Raw genomic sequence first — 17,589 nt, forward strand, 5'->3', positions numbered from 1 at the left:
TTGCAGCGAAGAAGTCTGGGGAAGCATACTGGGTGATGCCATTCGTGGAGGACCAGGACACGGATCGCGATAAGAGGCTGGATCATCGGACGATCAATCAGAAAGACAGCCGATGTTATCAGAGTTATCACGTTGCCGAAAGAGGGAGGAGATGGCGATGCCAATCTTGCCAAGTGATAAGCTCACGCGCCATTGTTTCCGTCTTTATCTGTATCTGAGTTATGATCATTTGCGCAGACGTACCTTTTACTCTGATAGATAAAAACTTTGATGGCAACGACACTTGACCTGTTCTAAAGAAGCAGACGCGACGGTCTCGAACTGTGTACAAATTTAAGCCATGAATAGCTGATTCGGTTCCAGTAGGGAAGATCTAGCATCATTTAAGGTGGAATATGCCAGAGGATCCTCCTGCTGGAATCTCGCTTTTAGTGATTCATCATCCTGACAGACGAAACTCATATTTAAAACTGCTTTGTCTGCTGGTTGTCAGGTGCATATGGTCAGCTTGAATAATACCAGGAAATGAAACCAGCGAATGTGAGTACCACTACCTATCCTTCAACCTGGTCTATATTCACTTGCTCACAATTATTCAGACCTTCCCCGCCATTTACCCCGGATTACCCTCGCTCGGGCTTGGGAGGCGCCTGTGGCTTCCCCTCTTTTCGTCGGGATTTCATTTCAGCGCCATCCCTGTGGCTTCGGAGTCGCGGTGCAAAGAATACCGACTTGCATATTGATCCAATGATGCAAACACTTGGCTTGCTCTACTCATTCTTACATTGGCTCTCTTTGTCCAATGACAAAACCCTGGATGTACCGTCGACCACGACCAACGCAACGTGGTGAGATCTGCATATTTGCATCGGCCCTATACGCAGGACTTGGCTTTACCATTTTTCCAGTTGGTGGAATCGTTTCATTCCATTTGCTCGAATACCGGGAATTATGCGATATAAAGCAGCTGGTGGTATCGTGCACATCATGACCTTCACCGGTTCACAGACAAGAATCCCCAGCAGTCACGATGAAGCTCTCTTTCCTTTCCATGTTTTTGACCTCCGCTTTCGCCCTCCCATCCCCCCTCTCGTCAAGGAATGATGTACCACCATTCTTCCTTCTAGCCGGCGATAGCACCACCGCCGTCCAATCCAGCGGTGGAGGCGGCTGGGGCAATGGCTTTATCAACACGACACTTCACAACGGAGCCAAAGGTATAAACTACGGCCACAACGGGGCCACAACAGTCAGTTTCCGATCCGGAGGTGACTGGGCCACTGTCCTCTCCAAAGTGGAAGAATACAAGTCCGACTACCGAGCTTTTGTGACCATCCAATTTGGCCACAACGACCAGAAGGCCTCCGCGAACATCTCTATAGCTGAATACACCAGTAATCTGGAGCAATTCGCAAAAGATGTCAAGAATGCAGGAGGCACACCTATCCTGGTGACGCCCTTGTCTCGTCGCAACTATGATAATTCTACTGGGACGCCTCTCATAATTGAGAATTTGGCGGACCAGCGAGCGGCGACTATCGATGCTGCGAAGAATACGGACACGTCTTATATCGATCTTAATAAGGCGAGTACCGATTACTTGAATAGTATTGGGCCGGCCGATGCGTATACGTACAACTTGGCGTCGGATGATTATACGCATTTGAACGACGAGGGGAGCATAGTGTTTGGGGGAATGGTGGCTTCGTTGATTGATCAAGATTTTGCAGAGCTGAAGAATGATGGCTATGTTAAGGTGAATGCGAAGCTTCTGACTGCGTTGGAGAAGGGGAAGTACTACTGGCCTTGATCGCTGGTTTCGATGAGATTTGAATAAACATATGTTGCCATTGTACTGTTTTTTTGATCTATGTGCAATGGCTAGTGGATGTTATCCATCAAGCAAGAAATGACATATTTCACATCCGAAGTTTGGGAGTTCTCAGCACAACATATCTGTGTTAATAATATGCAAATTTGGTTTAAGAGCCATCGTTCTAGGACTTTTCGACCATGCTGCTCTGTTGATCTAAACCGCTCTGTAGATACACTGCATCAATCCCCTCTGCCCTCCCCTTCAAACAGCAATTCTGTATCCCAGCCAAACGTTTGTGCATCCATATGTGTCATCCAATGCCAAAGGAATCTATTCTATGACCCGAATAACCTCCGATAATCTGCTCCACTGACTCAGCTTAGCAGGATAGCACCATCCAGTGTAACATTCTTGATCACAGCTCAAAGGTAAAGGCGTAGGACTTTGGAAGTCTTATAAAATATGAGTATATCATGGTCGTCAGACATTGCAGGGGCCCTTGAGGTAGCTATATAACCTTGAGTATTTGATCATCTATCATAGCATCTACTGACAACAGCAGTGTCTGCACTGTTTATGTACTCAGTGAATATTCCACCACTACAATATGAATCTTTGGGTCTGAGGCAGTCGTATCATTGTCTGCATTTGGTGTTGGAGACGTTGCACATAAGATCCTCTACGTGCAATGCTAAGGTAGTTTCATGCACTGTATTATGCAAAGATATTTGATGCCAAAGCGTAATACCTCACAGATTAGAAAATGACACGAGTATCCCTGATCTATATTTTTGTCTATCTAATAACCACCGAACCGAAGCATGTGATATTTATGGATCCTCCACCAAGGTCTCTGAGCTCATTGAATATGTCCGAAGTAAAAAAGCGAATATTTGAATAGAGATATATCCTCTCCGAACAGACTTTTCTGTCTCAATCGACCACAAAATACCCAATGTTATCCTCCCAGCAAAGCAGAAACAGACTACAAGAAGAAGCAAGGACCTCTGCACCCTACCTACAATATCCAATTACGCAGCAAAATCCACAAACAATGACAAACAAGCTTCTGCTGCCAGATGACATACCTGCGCAGCGCGTCAGCCCAGATCTATAGCACGGCGAAATACAGCCCTTCTATGTATGCAATGTTATGTGAATTATTGCATGGGCTTCTGCAAGGTTCGGTGAGTGGGTGTCAGCAGACAGTTCTCTGCAGCGGAAGTAGATGCAAGACTGTCTGGTAGACATAGAAAGTAGTAGGAAGTATATGCTACCTGAGTAGTACATAGGGAGTAAGTGTTGGAATTCTGAGAAATCTCTCAACACACCACCACCACACACCACAACAGACTCAGCTGGCACACACACACATACACACCAACTAACTACGTTACTTCCTGATCGGCAATCTTCATCCGACAACCATGACATCCCTCGTTACATCTCCCAAAAATAACAGCAACGAGGCAAGGGAAAATAGGCCATCACAGACGCAGGGAGGGAGGCGAATCCCGAATCAAGAAGGTGACAGTGGAAGTGCAGTCTAGAGTCGGGTGCAGTGCACGAGAATTGAGACAATAATAGCAATAGCAGCAGTCCAGTCCAGTCCAGTCCAGCCAGACCCGAGTAGTAGTACTCACTAACCAACTTACTAGTAAATTAGTGAGTTAGCTACTAAGTTAGTGAGTAGTAGCAAAGTGTTACTCGGCCGTGACATCGAATAACCACGCAGAACTACTAAAGGATCGGCTTATCTCCGTTGCTTCTGATTGCATACAGCCGGTACACATTATTACCATACAAACCTAAGTAAATACAGTGTTAACGTCTCAGCCAGGTTCACCAGGCAGTCATTCATTCATTCATTCATTCAGTGCCCTATATTCACTTCTACTAACATAGACATAGTTAACATACTCTTCCTTCATCCCTACCTACCACACACCCAACACCAACAACACCCATCATCCATTATCCAATCACCCACCCAATACCGTATAACCCAGTAAATAACATAACATAGTAACTTTCCCATTCCCCATGCAGGGACCACCCAAAGGCCCGTGCATCCAACCGGTCTTCTCTCCTAACCTAGTAGCTACTAGCTAAACTGCAGTAAGAAGGTAAGTAGGTGTGGTGGGCTGGTTAAAAATGACGGGCGGCCGGCCGGGCGCGTGTGCGCGGACGTGGATACCTTCCTTACCTATCTATCTACTCCGTACGTATGTACTATCTATTAATTTCCTCTCCATTCCTGCAACGCGTTCTGCACGGCGGCCCGTGGCACGGGAAGACTTTTAGAAGGGGGCCCAGCGCTATGGCGCTAATTTAGGTGTGTGTGCGCATGCGAACGGAAAGACGGATGGATAAGTATCTACTATCTGTCTTTCTATCTATTTACCTCGGAAGTAAGAAAGAACTAAGATGTAAGTAGGTGTGGTGTGGTGGGGAGCTATCGAGGTAGACTTATCTATCTGTCTAGGAGTTTAGCTATTTTGTCGTACAATGGGAATAAGTAAGATAAATGAATGATTGAGTGATTGAGTGATTGAGTGAGTAATTGGATATTTCTAATGAATTGAAAATCATTTCATTACATCCCACACCCGTCCGAAAACCCTCGTAGAATAATAATAGTATGGAGATGTAAAGTAGAGTAAAGAAAGTGTGATCCGACACCAACCGTTCTGGGGCCCAAAATATCCCTCATCCGAACAACTAACACACACCAGCAAGCAAGACAGCAAGAAAACCAGCATAATCCCGTTCCCGTAGCGTGCAGGATCGTCAAGGCTCAGCCGCAGTTCCGCTCCACCACTCCACAAGCTGGTTGGAGTAAAATAGAAGATGAATATTACATATACTAGTAGGTACTTAAAGTAAGTGTAGTGAAACTTACAAGTTAAGAGAAATCTCCTCGGAGTAACTGCGGGTAATACCATCATGTATCTAGATACGAAGCGACTTGCATTAGTAGTTTAGAAAATTACTAGGAGAAGGTGTACTACAAAACAGGTTTAGCTAGGCTGGCTGGTAGCCTGGCAAAGCAATTATCGAGAGAAAAAAAAAATAATAATAATAAAAGAGGGAATGAATAATAGCGCGCTAATTTCAATTACTTTTGCTGGCTGCATAACGCTACTGTAGGTCTTATGTTGCCTAGGTTGAGACCGCGTAGCACCAGGAACGGTCGAGTCAGCTTTTCAATGGGCTTGTGTGTTATGAGCTAACTGGGGGAATCCCTGTTTAGTAAAGTAGTAGTGGGTGTGAGGAGGTGATGATTATTGGTTGTTAGTTAGTAGTAGTAGTGGGTATTATTGTGTGTGTTGCGCGCTTCCCACCATATTTACTATTATAGTTGCTGTTCAATGCTGTTGTTTGAGGATGTGCAGTGGCAACTGGCAACTGGCAAGGTTACATATCATGCAACAATCAGGCCAAGGAGCTTTCTCCACAGATGGGAGAGCGCGGACATATTGCATACATAGAAAGGTGGATTAGTTAGTCCAGATAGGTATTAGTATACTGTGGTTAACAATCACATCTTACTAGACCGGATGGGGTCATTGGAGTGCAAGTCAGCGAGGTATTATTACTACTACTCCAACCACCGAATTGTTGGTCACTTATCTTCAATGATCAAATCACACTTCACAGGTATATTATTAATCTCGTCACCGTCGCACGTTGCTACTTATTTACTAACTAGTTTGTCTGGGTCTAGATGATTAAGGCGATGGTGTGGGAGACCGACTCGAAGACAATTGGCTACTATTCCAACACGCCAAAACAATGTGGAGGGGAGGGCCTCCCGTGCCAATTGCAGTGTGGAGGGATGTCCACCGGCCAGTGCAACACCACATCATGACGGACTGCAATTACTGGTCAATGTTGAAGAGTGGGGACGCTACTGGTGGGGTGGGATAAGAAGGACAACTGCAGTGACAGCGGGCCTATCATCATCCCGGTCCTTAATTTACTCGGCCATTGGGGGATTGTCGGAGCTACTAAGGAATGGCGTGCTACTACTTCAGTCGCCCGTAATTAGGGAGTTATATCCGGCCATCTGATAGCAAATCAGCCCTAGAGGCGTTCCGTGCCCCCCTGTGGTCGACCAGCGCATGTAACAGCTATTCAGCACCTAGATCAAGGGCACATTGTATCCCAAAGTCGACCGGGGCTACTTGAATATCCCTCATCGCACAGCCTGCGCAAAACGGTGGTGAGCATCCCTGGAGTACCCGCGAAGACAGCACGCGTGAGATCCCGATGAGGACAAGCTGGGTACCTCGACTCGGTGCTTACAGCCTTATCCTGTAAGTATTATTACTTTTGTGACGAGTCCCACGGCCCGTGCAGAAGTTATCTCGCGCCCATGATGCCATCTTGCATATCCGCTCGAGCAAAGACCACCAAGGCGCCTGTATTCCACGATCGCCATGCACGCCGTCGGAGATTTTTCTTCTCAGGCTGCCTGTTACTCACGTCGCGCAGGATCGACAATGCGATTGTTCTATGCTTCGTATGGATGGATAGCTGTCCGTACGGAGTACAGGAGGGCTGATGACGCTGCAGTGCACCATATCGGATCATAGTGGTCCGTGACACCCGTTGCTAGATCCCTGTCTGTATCCTGTTGCCAAGCTTGCTCAGATTACTAGGTTGATGCTTCATGCGCCTATCATCTGTGCAACACGTCCTCTGGATGCGTCTCAGATCGTCGGCAGCTTCGCATATGTACACGCTCGAGTCGGGCGGCTCTAGGTATCCGCATCGCTAGTTGACGTCTGTATAGCACAGCGTTCGTCGCATCTCGCGGGAAAGCAGTGAGGTCTCGTTTCCTGTTTTTTCCTCTGGGAATTCATGGGGGCTGGTGAATCTCAGATGCATCAAGTCGTATAGTAACACGATCGCACCCGCCCCTAACCCACAACGCCCTCGGACCAGCCGTCTCCAGTAGAGCGCTAAGGAGGCACTGGTAGGAGATCTTCCGCAACGGGACCCCAGACTGGTTAGGTTCGGATTACTCGGTTTCTGACAGGTGTACTAACGTATCGTTCCTCGGTAACCTTGACGGCGGATCGAAGGTTGCGGCAACACCAACGTGATGATTGGCATCTCCGCAATTGGTACCTGTATATAAGGGGATGCTAGCGTCCTGCCGACTACCCATTTCTTTCTCGGGCTTTCGCAGTAGTAGCTGGTCCTGGTGGTGACGATGCGTGTGTGTAGATCCAGGGTATTGCGTACCTGCTCGATCAATACCAATAATACCACCGGTGCACCACCTGACACCGCACTAAATGGCGCTTGAGCTGTCGGTGGCCTCAGGTGTCGAGGGTCTGTGGTCAGCCAGACAGAGGGACCGTGCGATGAAAGGAACTGAAGGAACTGACCTCGGAAGGGTGTAATAACCGCTGGCGAGCTCAGCTCACTCCTACGTGTCCGCTATCCATGGGTGCGATGAATTATGCTTCGCACGAGTCATACTGCTCGTTTCGAGATGGTTGTGCAACACCGGTCGACAACGTCCCATCCTCAAGCCATGATCCTAGAATTTTGAGATTCTCCTACAGTCTTCAATTACAATGCGCGGATAAAATCTAGCATATCCCACCGTCGACGTATCGTAGAGGGACCATGGACCCCGTGCTAGATCCATGCATGGAAGCTGTCCTCAAACACCTTCACTGCCAGCAATCATTGTTCAACTTTCTGTCGAAAAGCCCATAGACGTCATAACGTGGGATGTTGCCAGACATGTTCAACCAATCGGTCATTGTAGCACTCACGTCGGCAGCAAAGGTGGGCGGCTAATCCTGGATAAATGGGATACTCGTGCAGCACTATAGGTTACCAATGCAACACCATCCCTTAACGCTGCAAGGAATCTTGGTTCCATAGGAACTTCAAATCATGTTAGCAACCCGGTAAGTACATGGGATATTTCTTTTGTGCGCTTGTTGTTGTAAGTCGCTGGCACTTTACAGAGATATCACAGGCTCCAGCAGGACGAGCTTTTGTATGCCGCTCGGAGTATAGCTTTCATTCTGTAGATCGCGCTTCTATAATCCATGACTGGAATATATCGGTTGAAGACACAGGAACCGTATCTGCTCAATTTTTACTTGATACTGGGAGTTCTGTTCTAAATCAGTTCTCATTGCGACGGCACAGCGGTCGTGCGACCAACAACCGCCCGTTAAAGTTGACAGTCAGCAGGTCCGCAACCATCCGCACTGCCCCCATGCACATCCTGGATAAGACTGGACAGTCGCTTGTGCATAATGCGTGGACACTCTAATTAGTGTTGTGTTTGGGCCTGCCTCGGAATGGCGACGATACCCATGCTCAGACAATTTAGCATGAAAGTCAAACTCGCGTGCGCCAGTGACCTCTTTGGAATTGGAGACGAGATTGGCCAATGCGACCAACGTGGACACGATACTTTGGAGGGATTACTCGTGTTGGTTGGTTGTCCGTTCCCGGAAATCGAGGGCGAACGCGCTGTTCCTAGGGAACCGACCCCAGTGCTTCAGGGGACGCCAGTCTTTGGGGAAACTGACCAAGATGATCAGCTATGGCCGGCACTCAGATCCAATCAACGGGCGGTGGAATGTCGGAAGCTACTAGTGCAACCGATGAGCTCCGGATTATTTCGCCCACGGCCTTTGCCAAGTCTTCATCGTCGTCCGCTTGACAGGGAAAGGTACTCCACTAGGCAACGATCAACTGCCCGATGGGGACGTCGCGGAAGATGAGGTGAAACCGAACAAAAAAAGAAGTCGTCAATCAACCTTAGTAGCTGGGACCAAAATTGGACACCGCCCGATGGAAGCGAGGAAGGATGAACCTAGGTAGTTGGATGCCTAGGCGCATCTGTGTTCCATCTTGGAGGAAAGATGGCTGGGGGAGTAACAGGGCCATTCTCGTTCGTCGAGATTGGTACGGTCTTAGCGACTTTGACTTCCCAACAGTTTGTTAACACGATGAGGTATCAGCTTGGTACCATACTTTGCAGCTCATCAAGCAGTCATTCGTCTTTCTTTCCCTCCAGGCAGCTCACTTTCCAGCCGGTGGAATGACCTCAGGGGTCCCACCCGCAGCAATGGATCGAACGGATACGATTGGCAAAATACCCGCTGGATCCAGGGAAATCCCCCACACGAACCTTGAACCTTCTCATTCGTCCTCCCCACAAAATGGCGCAGGCTCGGTTTTCCATGCTGCGGTCCGGTCGTGAAACTAGTGCAGGAGATAGACTGACTGACTGACTGACTGACTGACTGACTGACTTAGACTAGAAGATGGTCCAGTGCTCCAAGCTCGCAACCGGTCCTTCCTTTTCCTGTGTCTCTCTCCACCCCCCAACGTCTTCCTCCCTACCAAATTGGCGCCAGCTGCCGATTAATTACGATCAGTTCCATTGTTTCCCTCCATTACCCTGATTGGGGGGTTTTTGAAGCGGCGCCAGCCGCCACCACATATGTAAGCAGTTAAGCAGGGCTAGGCAGCCCACCGACTCGGGCGTAGCCGTCGAAGGTTTAATGGTTTCCCTCCAACACCCCAACCAGCCGGCCCGTCGACGTGGTTTCTTTTCCCTCTTTGTTCCTACCCCATACGGATGACGGATGCTTCTGGCTGGGATCTCGCTTCCATCGTGGCTCCTGCTAAAGCCGGAGGCAAATAGTGGCCGATCCGGGCAGTCACGAGGTCTGGGGTTGAATTCCACCCTGAACTCTGGCTCCTGCCGAGAGAAATGACCCAAGAGGCTAAGACGGGCCAAATAACGGCTTGGAGACCGAACCGGTATGGCTTCTCTTACGGTCTTACCATATCTTACCTGCGCGCCGTATCAATAATTACCCCAGGTCGCACACCAAAAAAAGCAGGACCGGCCACAATCGGCCTGCAGCCTGTGAGCCTGCCTGATCCAGTTAGTCTGCATACTAGTCCGGTAGCCTGAAGCGCCCTTGACTTTTAGTAGTGACACACCAACTCACCGGTAATCTAATCTGCAATACATTTGCCGATGATAAGTGACCGTGGCCGGTTGCAAAAAGAAACGCTGTAAGTAACGCGAGATAATCATAATCTTCTATCTCGAGTCGTCTCTTGGCGAGCAACCTTTTGTGGAGTCATTAGCTGCTTGCGTCGTCGGGATTTCTTGGATGCTTCAGGATCTAGAAGAGCATGCGAGGTTCTAGAAAGGCGAGGCTGTGTTTGTATTGTCTCCGAATGGCACCGCCTGCTTTACCTCTTTCGTGACAGACCAGACTGAACCTAATTCACCACACAGACTTTATGTTGTATCCCGAATGGGTGCAATATTCTAGGAAGCAGCACAAGCTAATTGACTATGCCCATGATTTGAAAAACCCTGATCAACTAATACTGCAGCAAACTGGCCCTAGTCTTCAAGTGTTGCTCTGTGCTCATCCTGTAAACACCGGCGCCCTTTCTAGAGATCTCCAGCGACAAATACAACAGCTCCAGCTTGGATGGATTCGAAACCCTTCCACCAAGCCACAGTGAGCATTTGAGCTCCTATACCACTTAGTTGTTACAGTATTAAACAGAGCGAGCAAGAGTACCGCCGACAAACACGAAGGGCACTGTCTCAAAACAACCGACAACACTAATACTACTCTGAAGCAGAACACAACTTATGCAGGCCTAGGTACCAGACCACTCATCCTACTAGTGTGTCTTCATAGAATGTTAACCGGGATAAAAATAACGATATAGTCTTCGTTGCTAGTGCTTCGTATTCCATGTCTCATTGGAAGTTGCCCTCAAGACAATGAGAGGAAATTGATGATCTTGACGAAGCTGGTCATGCACGACTAAGGTAGTCTATCCTCCGGTCTAATACTTCTTCTGCCTCCTTGTTAATGCCTTGTACTCTCGGCCGTGTCCCCTGCCGAAGGGCCATCGTTGACATTCTAGACGACGGTGTGTGTCGTAATTAGGATCATTCCACCGGCCATCGGACGGGCTCAGATGGCCAGGTCGCGGTCTACGTAGATAGCTCTCTTCCTCTGTCTGTCTCTCTAGCTGGCTAGTTAGTTAATTAGTTAGCTTACTAGCAATCATCCCACTAGCAAGGGAAGTAACTTAGTAGATACTACCTGCCCAGGAGGTAAGTGATCGGAGAGAGAGAGACCTGCGTGACGAGCGAATACCCAGGAGATACAAAATGACAATACGTGCGGCCGGGATGTGACCGTATTGTGGGCTGGGACAGGATCCACTCCCCCGTGACTGGGTTGTGGGGCCCGCTTTCTGGCTCTGGCCCTGTCATGGCCCATGCTTTCCCTCCCAAAGCACGCCGGACCAGAGCCACCCGGCCCACTCCGTTTCCCGTCACGAACCATTATTGGCTGGACGGCCGTGACTAAAGCTGGATGCTGTTTCGTGGGTTTGTCCCGCAACATTCGCCGGGGTAAGTTTAGTTAATTAGACGGGCCTCTCACTGCTCAAGCTGGCAAAATGTAGGTTACAGAATAGAAAAAAGAAAATTGAAAAAGGAAGGGGGAAAAGAAAAAGGTCACTTTCGGCCTGGGTAGCTAAGGTGGTAGGTTGTAGTCCGGCCATCAGTTAGTTGGGAGGCTAGGCTGGTCTGTTCGTAACCGGAGGGAGCGATCCCAATACTTCAGAGAAATAATATGGAGTAATAAATCGAAACGAAATGACATATCTGGCAATTGGAAATGACTACCTAGCTAACTAGTTGGTTTAGCAGGTGAATGGACCGCGCCTGCTTACGACATACCATCGACCTGCCACTAGATAACCCGACCAGCTGCTCGGAGCATGTACCAGTTAAGTGAGTGAGTTAAAAGAAAGAAAGAAAGAACAGAAAGAAAAGAAAAAGAAAAAAAAAAACCACTGCGAACGATCCTGCGAGTTGTTCAGTTCTGGTGCTCCCCGTGCAACAGCCAGACTACTTACTAGGGCGTTTCCTTGCTGCGGCAGAAGCCACTAACTGCTGCGGTTCCTGCTCGTACTGACCACCCCTCGGAGAGTACAGCCTTACACCCATCCAATCCACGCTCATCCCCCCATCCCCCATTCATCAGTCATCCTTCCTGCTCACCTTCCATCCCTCTTAATTACATCTATCTAACCACTACTACAACTACCACTATTCTTTTCTTTTTACTTTCATATTACCCCCCCCCCCTCCTCTCCCCATATCCCCAACCCCAAAGTGTGCCTTTCTTCTCCTTCTTCTGAGCTATTTTTCGGGCCACATACCGCCCTCTTGTCTGCTTATCTGCAATTGATTAAAGCACAGCTACTACTTACTAGTAGCTCAGCACACCCGCCCATAACTCCAGTCGGCTATCTCCGGCTTATCCACCGACTCACACCACCCATCGCGGCGCATGCCCGCGCAACTGACCTCCATCCTATCCTCTACCACAATCCTCGTCTAAGGAATCCAGGTTCAATGGTCTCTGGCATTCGTGGGTGATTAAGTCCATCCGCACGAGTCTTTCCGTGCGCAGAGCTTGGTGAGTAGCCACCCGTGGGTTCCCCCTGGAGCCTGGAAACTCAACCCCTGCTGATTACAGTTGCTAATCCCGAGATCGATTGCCTCTCCCCCCAGGAACGGAGCCACTTCGCCACCCACACCCACTTGGTCTAATTCCTTTGTAACGGTGATCCTGTTAATCGTCTACACTTTATCAAGTTATCGCCGCCCACAATTTCTATTTCTTCAACCTACCTTGAAACTACTACTACCCCCCCGAATAACGGCCTTCTTGTTTGCTCTTCTCCCCGACTTCTGTCCTGACTTGGTGAGCTTCCCGTGGCATTGCTGCATTCTATTCGCTGCATCTTTTGTCCGGACAACGAACCAAGCTAACTCTGATCTCATTGAATCAGAATGCTGTCAATGTCGCATATCTTTCGCAATCTTCACCAGTAGCTCTTCCTTGCGTCACGTCTACTGTCCTTCCTCTCTTGGCAGTGCTTGTCGTCTTCATCTACCTTAAAAACAAACCCCCACCTCGCGCTATTCCAGACCCCGCCCCCGCAACCAGTGCTTTCGTAACTGGTTCCCACAAAACAGAAGAACATTCTTAGGATGTTACTAGATACAATGGTCGGCCAGGACCCGGCCACGAGCCCCAAGGTGGAGGACCTTGCTAGTATCAGCGAGGTCCCGGTCGATGTGCCTGGTGAGCTTATGTTCTTCGAGGAGTATGCTTATCTATCCGTGAATCCTAACAAGACCAGCTGCCCCCAAAGAGGACTCGAAGAAGGAGTCCAACGGCCAATCTGACGCCAAAAATAATGTGCCTCCTCCCAAGACTGACAAGCCCCGCCCTCATGGATGTACGACCTGTGGCCGGTCTTTCGCTCGGTTGGAACACCTCAAACGTCATGAGCGCTCGCATACCAAAGAAAAGCCCTTTGAATGCCCCGAATGCGCGCGTTGTTTCGCTCGTCGGGATCTCCTTCTCAGACATCAGCAGAAACTACACATGACTACAACGCCATCATCACGTCCCAGAAATGGTCGACGAGAGAGCACGGGAGGCGCATCCACTGGAGCGAACCGGGTTCGCAAGAACTCAATCGCTAGTAACTCCAGTAACATGCGTCCCAGAGCAAATACCATCAGCCATATCGATGGGGCTTCCTTGGGAATGGTGAACACCTCGAATCCTCCACCAGCGCCAGCTGGCCACTCGGGTCATACTTATCATGCAAGTATTGGCTCCGCGTCAGTGGGTTCGAACCTGGATTTTCGAGGTTACTCTTCAGGTCACCATCCTTCCATGAATGGCTTGACCAAGCTAGAAACATCTGGTTTGCCCATGGATCTTTCTGGTGGTCTTCGCACTGCCCCTGTTTACGGTAGCTTTGACATCAATGTCCCAGATATGTTCATGGGCCATGGCAGTACCATCAACCCAGCGCAGCTGCACTTTGGAGGTTCACCCCAGACCTACGGAAACGACTCGCCATCATCCCCATATGCCCATGGTGCGCATCATATGCCTCCGGCGGATGGGATGATGGAAGATGATTTCAGCTTCGATTGGATGAACACCTTTGACCCTGCTATGCCTATGGGTAAAAGCGCCGATTCTGCCATCGATGAGTCGTCCCCTTCCGCAATGAGCACGGGCAGTCAGAGTGGCATCAGTGAAGCCATGATGGATGGCTCACATCGCTATTCCATCTCTTCCAACAGCTGGCACAACCCGTTTCCCCCACATTCGGCGGCAGCCGCCGGCCAGTTTCCCCTCGAGTACACCTCATCTAGCTTCAACGATATAGGCATTCCACCGGAAACGGTTTCGCCCAAGTCATTGATGGCCCAGAATCCTTTTGCGGAAACCTATGCAACTCCTCCATCCATGACTTCCGTTGGCCAGCCCTTAATGGGTGGACATTCGCAGAGTATGTTTTCATCCTCTATGGCAACAAACGGAGAATCTCCTAATCCTTTCAACCTCCCTTTCGCGAATAGTGCCCTACGAACTCACCATTCCCCAAGCTCCACGGATACCTTTACAGACTCCACCCGACAGGCTCTATTAGCAAGCATGGCGCGCCCTACCAGTCTCAATCACCGCAAGTATTCCCAGCCCGCCAGCGGCATGATTCCCTGCCGCGATCTTTTCTCCCGTTCCTCCACTTTCACCGGCTCCGGTCAATTACCTAGCACCTCGGACATGCAACGCTACATCTCAGCATACATCACGTATTTCCATCCACATATGCCGTTCCTTCATATCCCGACACTTGACTTTCAGGCGCCCGAGTACACCAACAATCTGCGGACTCCCAGCGGCCATCTCAATCTCAGCTCTACCGGCATCACTGGAGGTGGTGGCTCCCTGATCCTCTCCATGGCGGCAATTGGAGCCCTCTACGAATTTGACACTGCGGCCTCCAAGGACTTGTTCGAAGCTGCCAAGAAAATGATTCAACTCTACTTAGAGGAGCGACGTAAAGCGGACATGTCGACCCCGGTCGGGCGCCACAGTAACGCTCGTGACAGCTCGGTGCACAATACGCCCCTTTGGTTGGTTCAAGCGATGCTCCTCAACGTCATCTATGGACACACCTGCGGCGACAAGACATCTGCTGATATTGCGAGTACGCATTGTGCCGCGTTAGTCAGCCTTGCCCGGGCGGCTGAATTGAATCGCCACCTAGATGCAAAAGACCTCTCTCAAGATTACCTCACTGCCGGACTTGCCAGCCGCGTTGGTACTGACGCTGACAGTTGGGGCCAAGCGGGGCAACCAAAAGAGAGAAGGGACTGGTTGGAGTGGAAGATCGTAGAAGAGCGGAAACGAACCCTCTACGCAATATTTGCGCTTTCATGCTTTCTTGTGTCGGCTTATAATCATGCACCCGCTCTGACCAATTCCGAAATCCGCCTCGACCTGCCCTGCGAAGAGGATCTCTGGGCCGCAGAGTCCCCACAAGCGTGGAAGAAGCTTGGTGGACAGTCAATACCAAAGAAAGGGCTGTCCTTCTCCGCTGCTTTGACTACGCTACTTACCGCCAGTCAACGAGAGCAGCAATCGTCTACAACACAGGCCAAAGGATCTGGCAACGATGCTTCTAGAGAATCTCCCGGTAGCGAGCTCAAACCTAGTACCTTCGGCTGCTTGGTTTTGATATATGCTCTTCACAATTACATCTGGGAGACTCGTCAGCGGCACATAGGCCGGCAGTGGACGTCACGAGAAAACGAGGCCATGCAAGCACACATCGAGCCTGCACTGCGCGCCTGGCAATCGGCTTGGGCCAGCAATCCTGTGCATAGCTTGGAACGTCCCAATCCTTTCGGTGCAGGGCCCCTCTCTGCTGACAGTATCCCGCTGTTAGATCTCGCGTACGTCAGGCTATTCGTCAATCTAGGAAGGTGCAAAGAAGCATTCTGGCAGCGTGATTGGAATGCGATGTCAGATGAGCTTGCGCGTGGAACAGGTGTAGATCAACCCATGGACGATATACCATCTGATGTGCTGGACCCATCGATCACTGAGGGTTCCCACCAAATTGATCATCGGCGCGATTCAGTGGCAGATCTGGGTGTAGGTGATCTTGCTATATCCGGTACTCCCACCCAGGATCGTCCTCTGCAGACTCTCATGGGCGTATACCGACCTGGCCAAACCAAGCGGGAAAGGCATCTGCGCAAGGCTGCCTTCTATGCAGCTGACTCAATCTCAATGTCCGATCAACTAGGAAACACCTTTGCTGAATTCACTTGCCGGGAGCTGCCGATTCAGTGTGCCATGTGCACTTTCGACTGCGCTCAAGTGCTGGCAGAATGGATCACTACTGTTCAAGAACGCGTCGGCCCCTACCTAGGTGTTCTTGGCCAGGATGACGTCGACCTCATGCAAGCCACCAGCCTTCTCTTACTCGAGGAAGAGGACTGCAAACTGTTGGGGAAGATCAAAGAGATTCTTTCCAGCGTTGAAAATAAGATGCAGAGAGAAGTTCAAAGCGGGGTAACCATGTCAGCCCTGAGCGTCCTACAACGCCTGCCTAGTGTTGTTGAGGGGGGTTATGGCAGCAAGATACTGCTTGCCACGGCAAGTCTCCTTGACCGGGCCGCTGTGTGGCCAGTGACAAAGCTTATGGCTCGATCACTAGAAGCCCAAGCTATGCGGCTCAAAGAGCGTGCTCAGAACTCGACCTTGGGAGCCAACTAGCTTTTTTAAAGGAGGATGACTTGATGGCTTTGTGATGCTGATCATACACTCTCTCCTAACAAATATTGCTTGGTAACCCTCCCAGACTGGCCGTGCTACCATGGATCGGCACTATTGGCTACCTCAGATCGTCCCTGCATCTCAGGCCTACGCCACACGCGTTTCATTGATTCAGACTCCTGACTGTTCCGCACCATTGTGCATCAGAATGATGGAGGGTGATTATTGAAGCAAGTAGGATCCTCTCAACAATCTCTCGAGTGCGATCAAGGGCGGATGACCTAGGAAATAACCCTTCTGGTAATCCTCGCTAGAATGCGCCTTTACCCTTTATGTCCTTTCCTGGCTGGTCGATACCAACAAAGCACGTGTTCGAAACAAGCTGACATACTGTTTGACGGTGCCCTTTCTCCCCCTACAACCCCTTCACGGATCACGCAAGTGCGATTATGTTTTATTATTGAGTGCCTCTTTCTTCTGATGCCGGTTTTCTGTGCCACTACCAAGAAATGTTCTGTGTATTTTTGTTTTGATTTGTCATATCTGGGAAAGGCGGGACCTTGACAACGACCAGGGAGGTTTAGTTGCTTGTGAACCTAACGACTGGGACATGGATCTTCACGATACCCCAAACCATTTCTGATGACTTGCAAGCATGACGATCCAATATTGAGACGATAAGTGCCATATGTTGGAGTTGGAGTCTTTGATTTATCATTTGTGCATATATTATATATAAAGCGTGTACATATTCAGACCATGTGAAATTGAGATCGAATGAGACTGGCATGTTGCTTCTATCGCTGTTCCGGGTTTAATATATATTATACACATCGTAATGAACACTACTCACTAGCAACAAGTATCATCGTTTCATAATCGCAGCCCTTCCGCCGTCTCCAGAAGCAACTGGCATCCCATATACTAGTTAGTAATCGAGAAGTGGCGTCTACTATAAAACCCTTCATCGAATCGCATTGATTCAATGCTTTTGCTCGAACATTCAAACAGCCAAATCCCTTTAAGGATTGATAAGGCCTACGGATTACCTAGTCACTGCAGTACCCT

General features: G+C 49.5%; 3 protein-coding genes across 3 annotated transcripts; all 3 read left to right on the top strand.

Annotated features, from left to right (window-relative positions):
* Positions 1-1,007: 1,007 nt before the first annotated feature.
* On the top strand, positions 1,008-1,810 carry BO79DRAFT_237911 (rhamnogalacturonan acetylesterase; the record flags this gene model as incomplete). Its single annotated transcript, XM_025684753.1, has 1 exon — positions 1,008-1,810. The coding sequence occupies exon 1, from the start codon at positions 1,031-1,033 to the stop codon at positions 1,808-1,810; it is 780 nt and encodes a 259-aa protein (XP_025539100.1). The 5' UTR covers positions 1,008-1,030.
* Positions 1,811-7,579: 5,769 nt separating this feature from the next.
* Positions 7,580-8,580, top strand: BO79DRAFT_266308 (uncharacterized protein; the record flags this gene model as incomplete). Its single annotated transcript, XM_025686963.1, has 4 exons — positions 7,580-7,624; positions 7,672-7,749; positions 7,821-7,841; positions 8,128-8,580. The coding sequence occupies 4 exons, from the start codon at positions 7,580-7,582 to the stop codon at positions 8,578-8,580; spliced, it is 597 nt and encodes a 198-aa protein (XP_025539101.1).
* Positions 8,581-12,932: 4,352 nt separating this feature from the next.
* Positions 12,933-16,521, top strand: amdX (putative C2H2 transcription factor (AmdX); the record flags this gene model as incomplete). Its single annotated transcript, XM_025678554.1, has 2 exons — positions 12,933-13,011; positions 13,070-16,521. The coding sequence occupies 2 exons, from the start codon at positions 12,933-12,935 to the stop codon at positions 16,519-16,521; spliced, it is 3,531 nt and encodes a 1,176-aa protein (XP_025539102.1).
* Between the last annotated feature and the right edge of the window lie 1,068 nt (positions 16,522-17,589).

The sequence above is a fragment of the Aspergillus costaricaensis genome, assembly GCF_003184835.1.
Source record: "Aspergillus costaricaensis CBS 115574 unplaced genomic scaffold BO79scaffold_17, whole genome shotgun sequence".
Taxonomy (NCBI): Eukaryota; Fungi; Ascomycota; class Eurotiomycetes; order Eurotiales; family Aspergillaceae; genus Aspergillus; species Aspergillus costaricensis.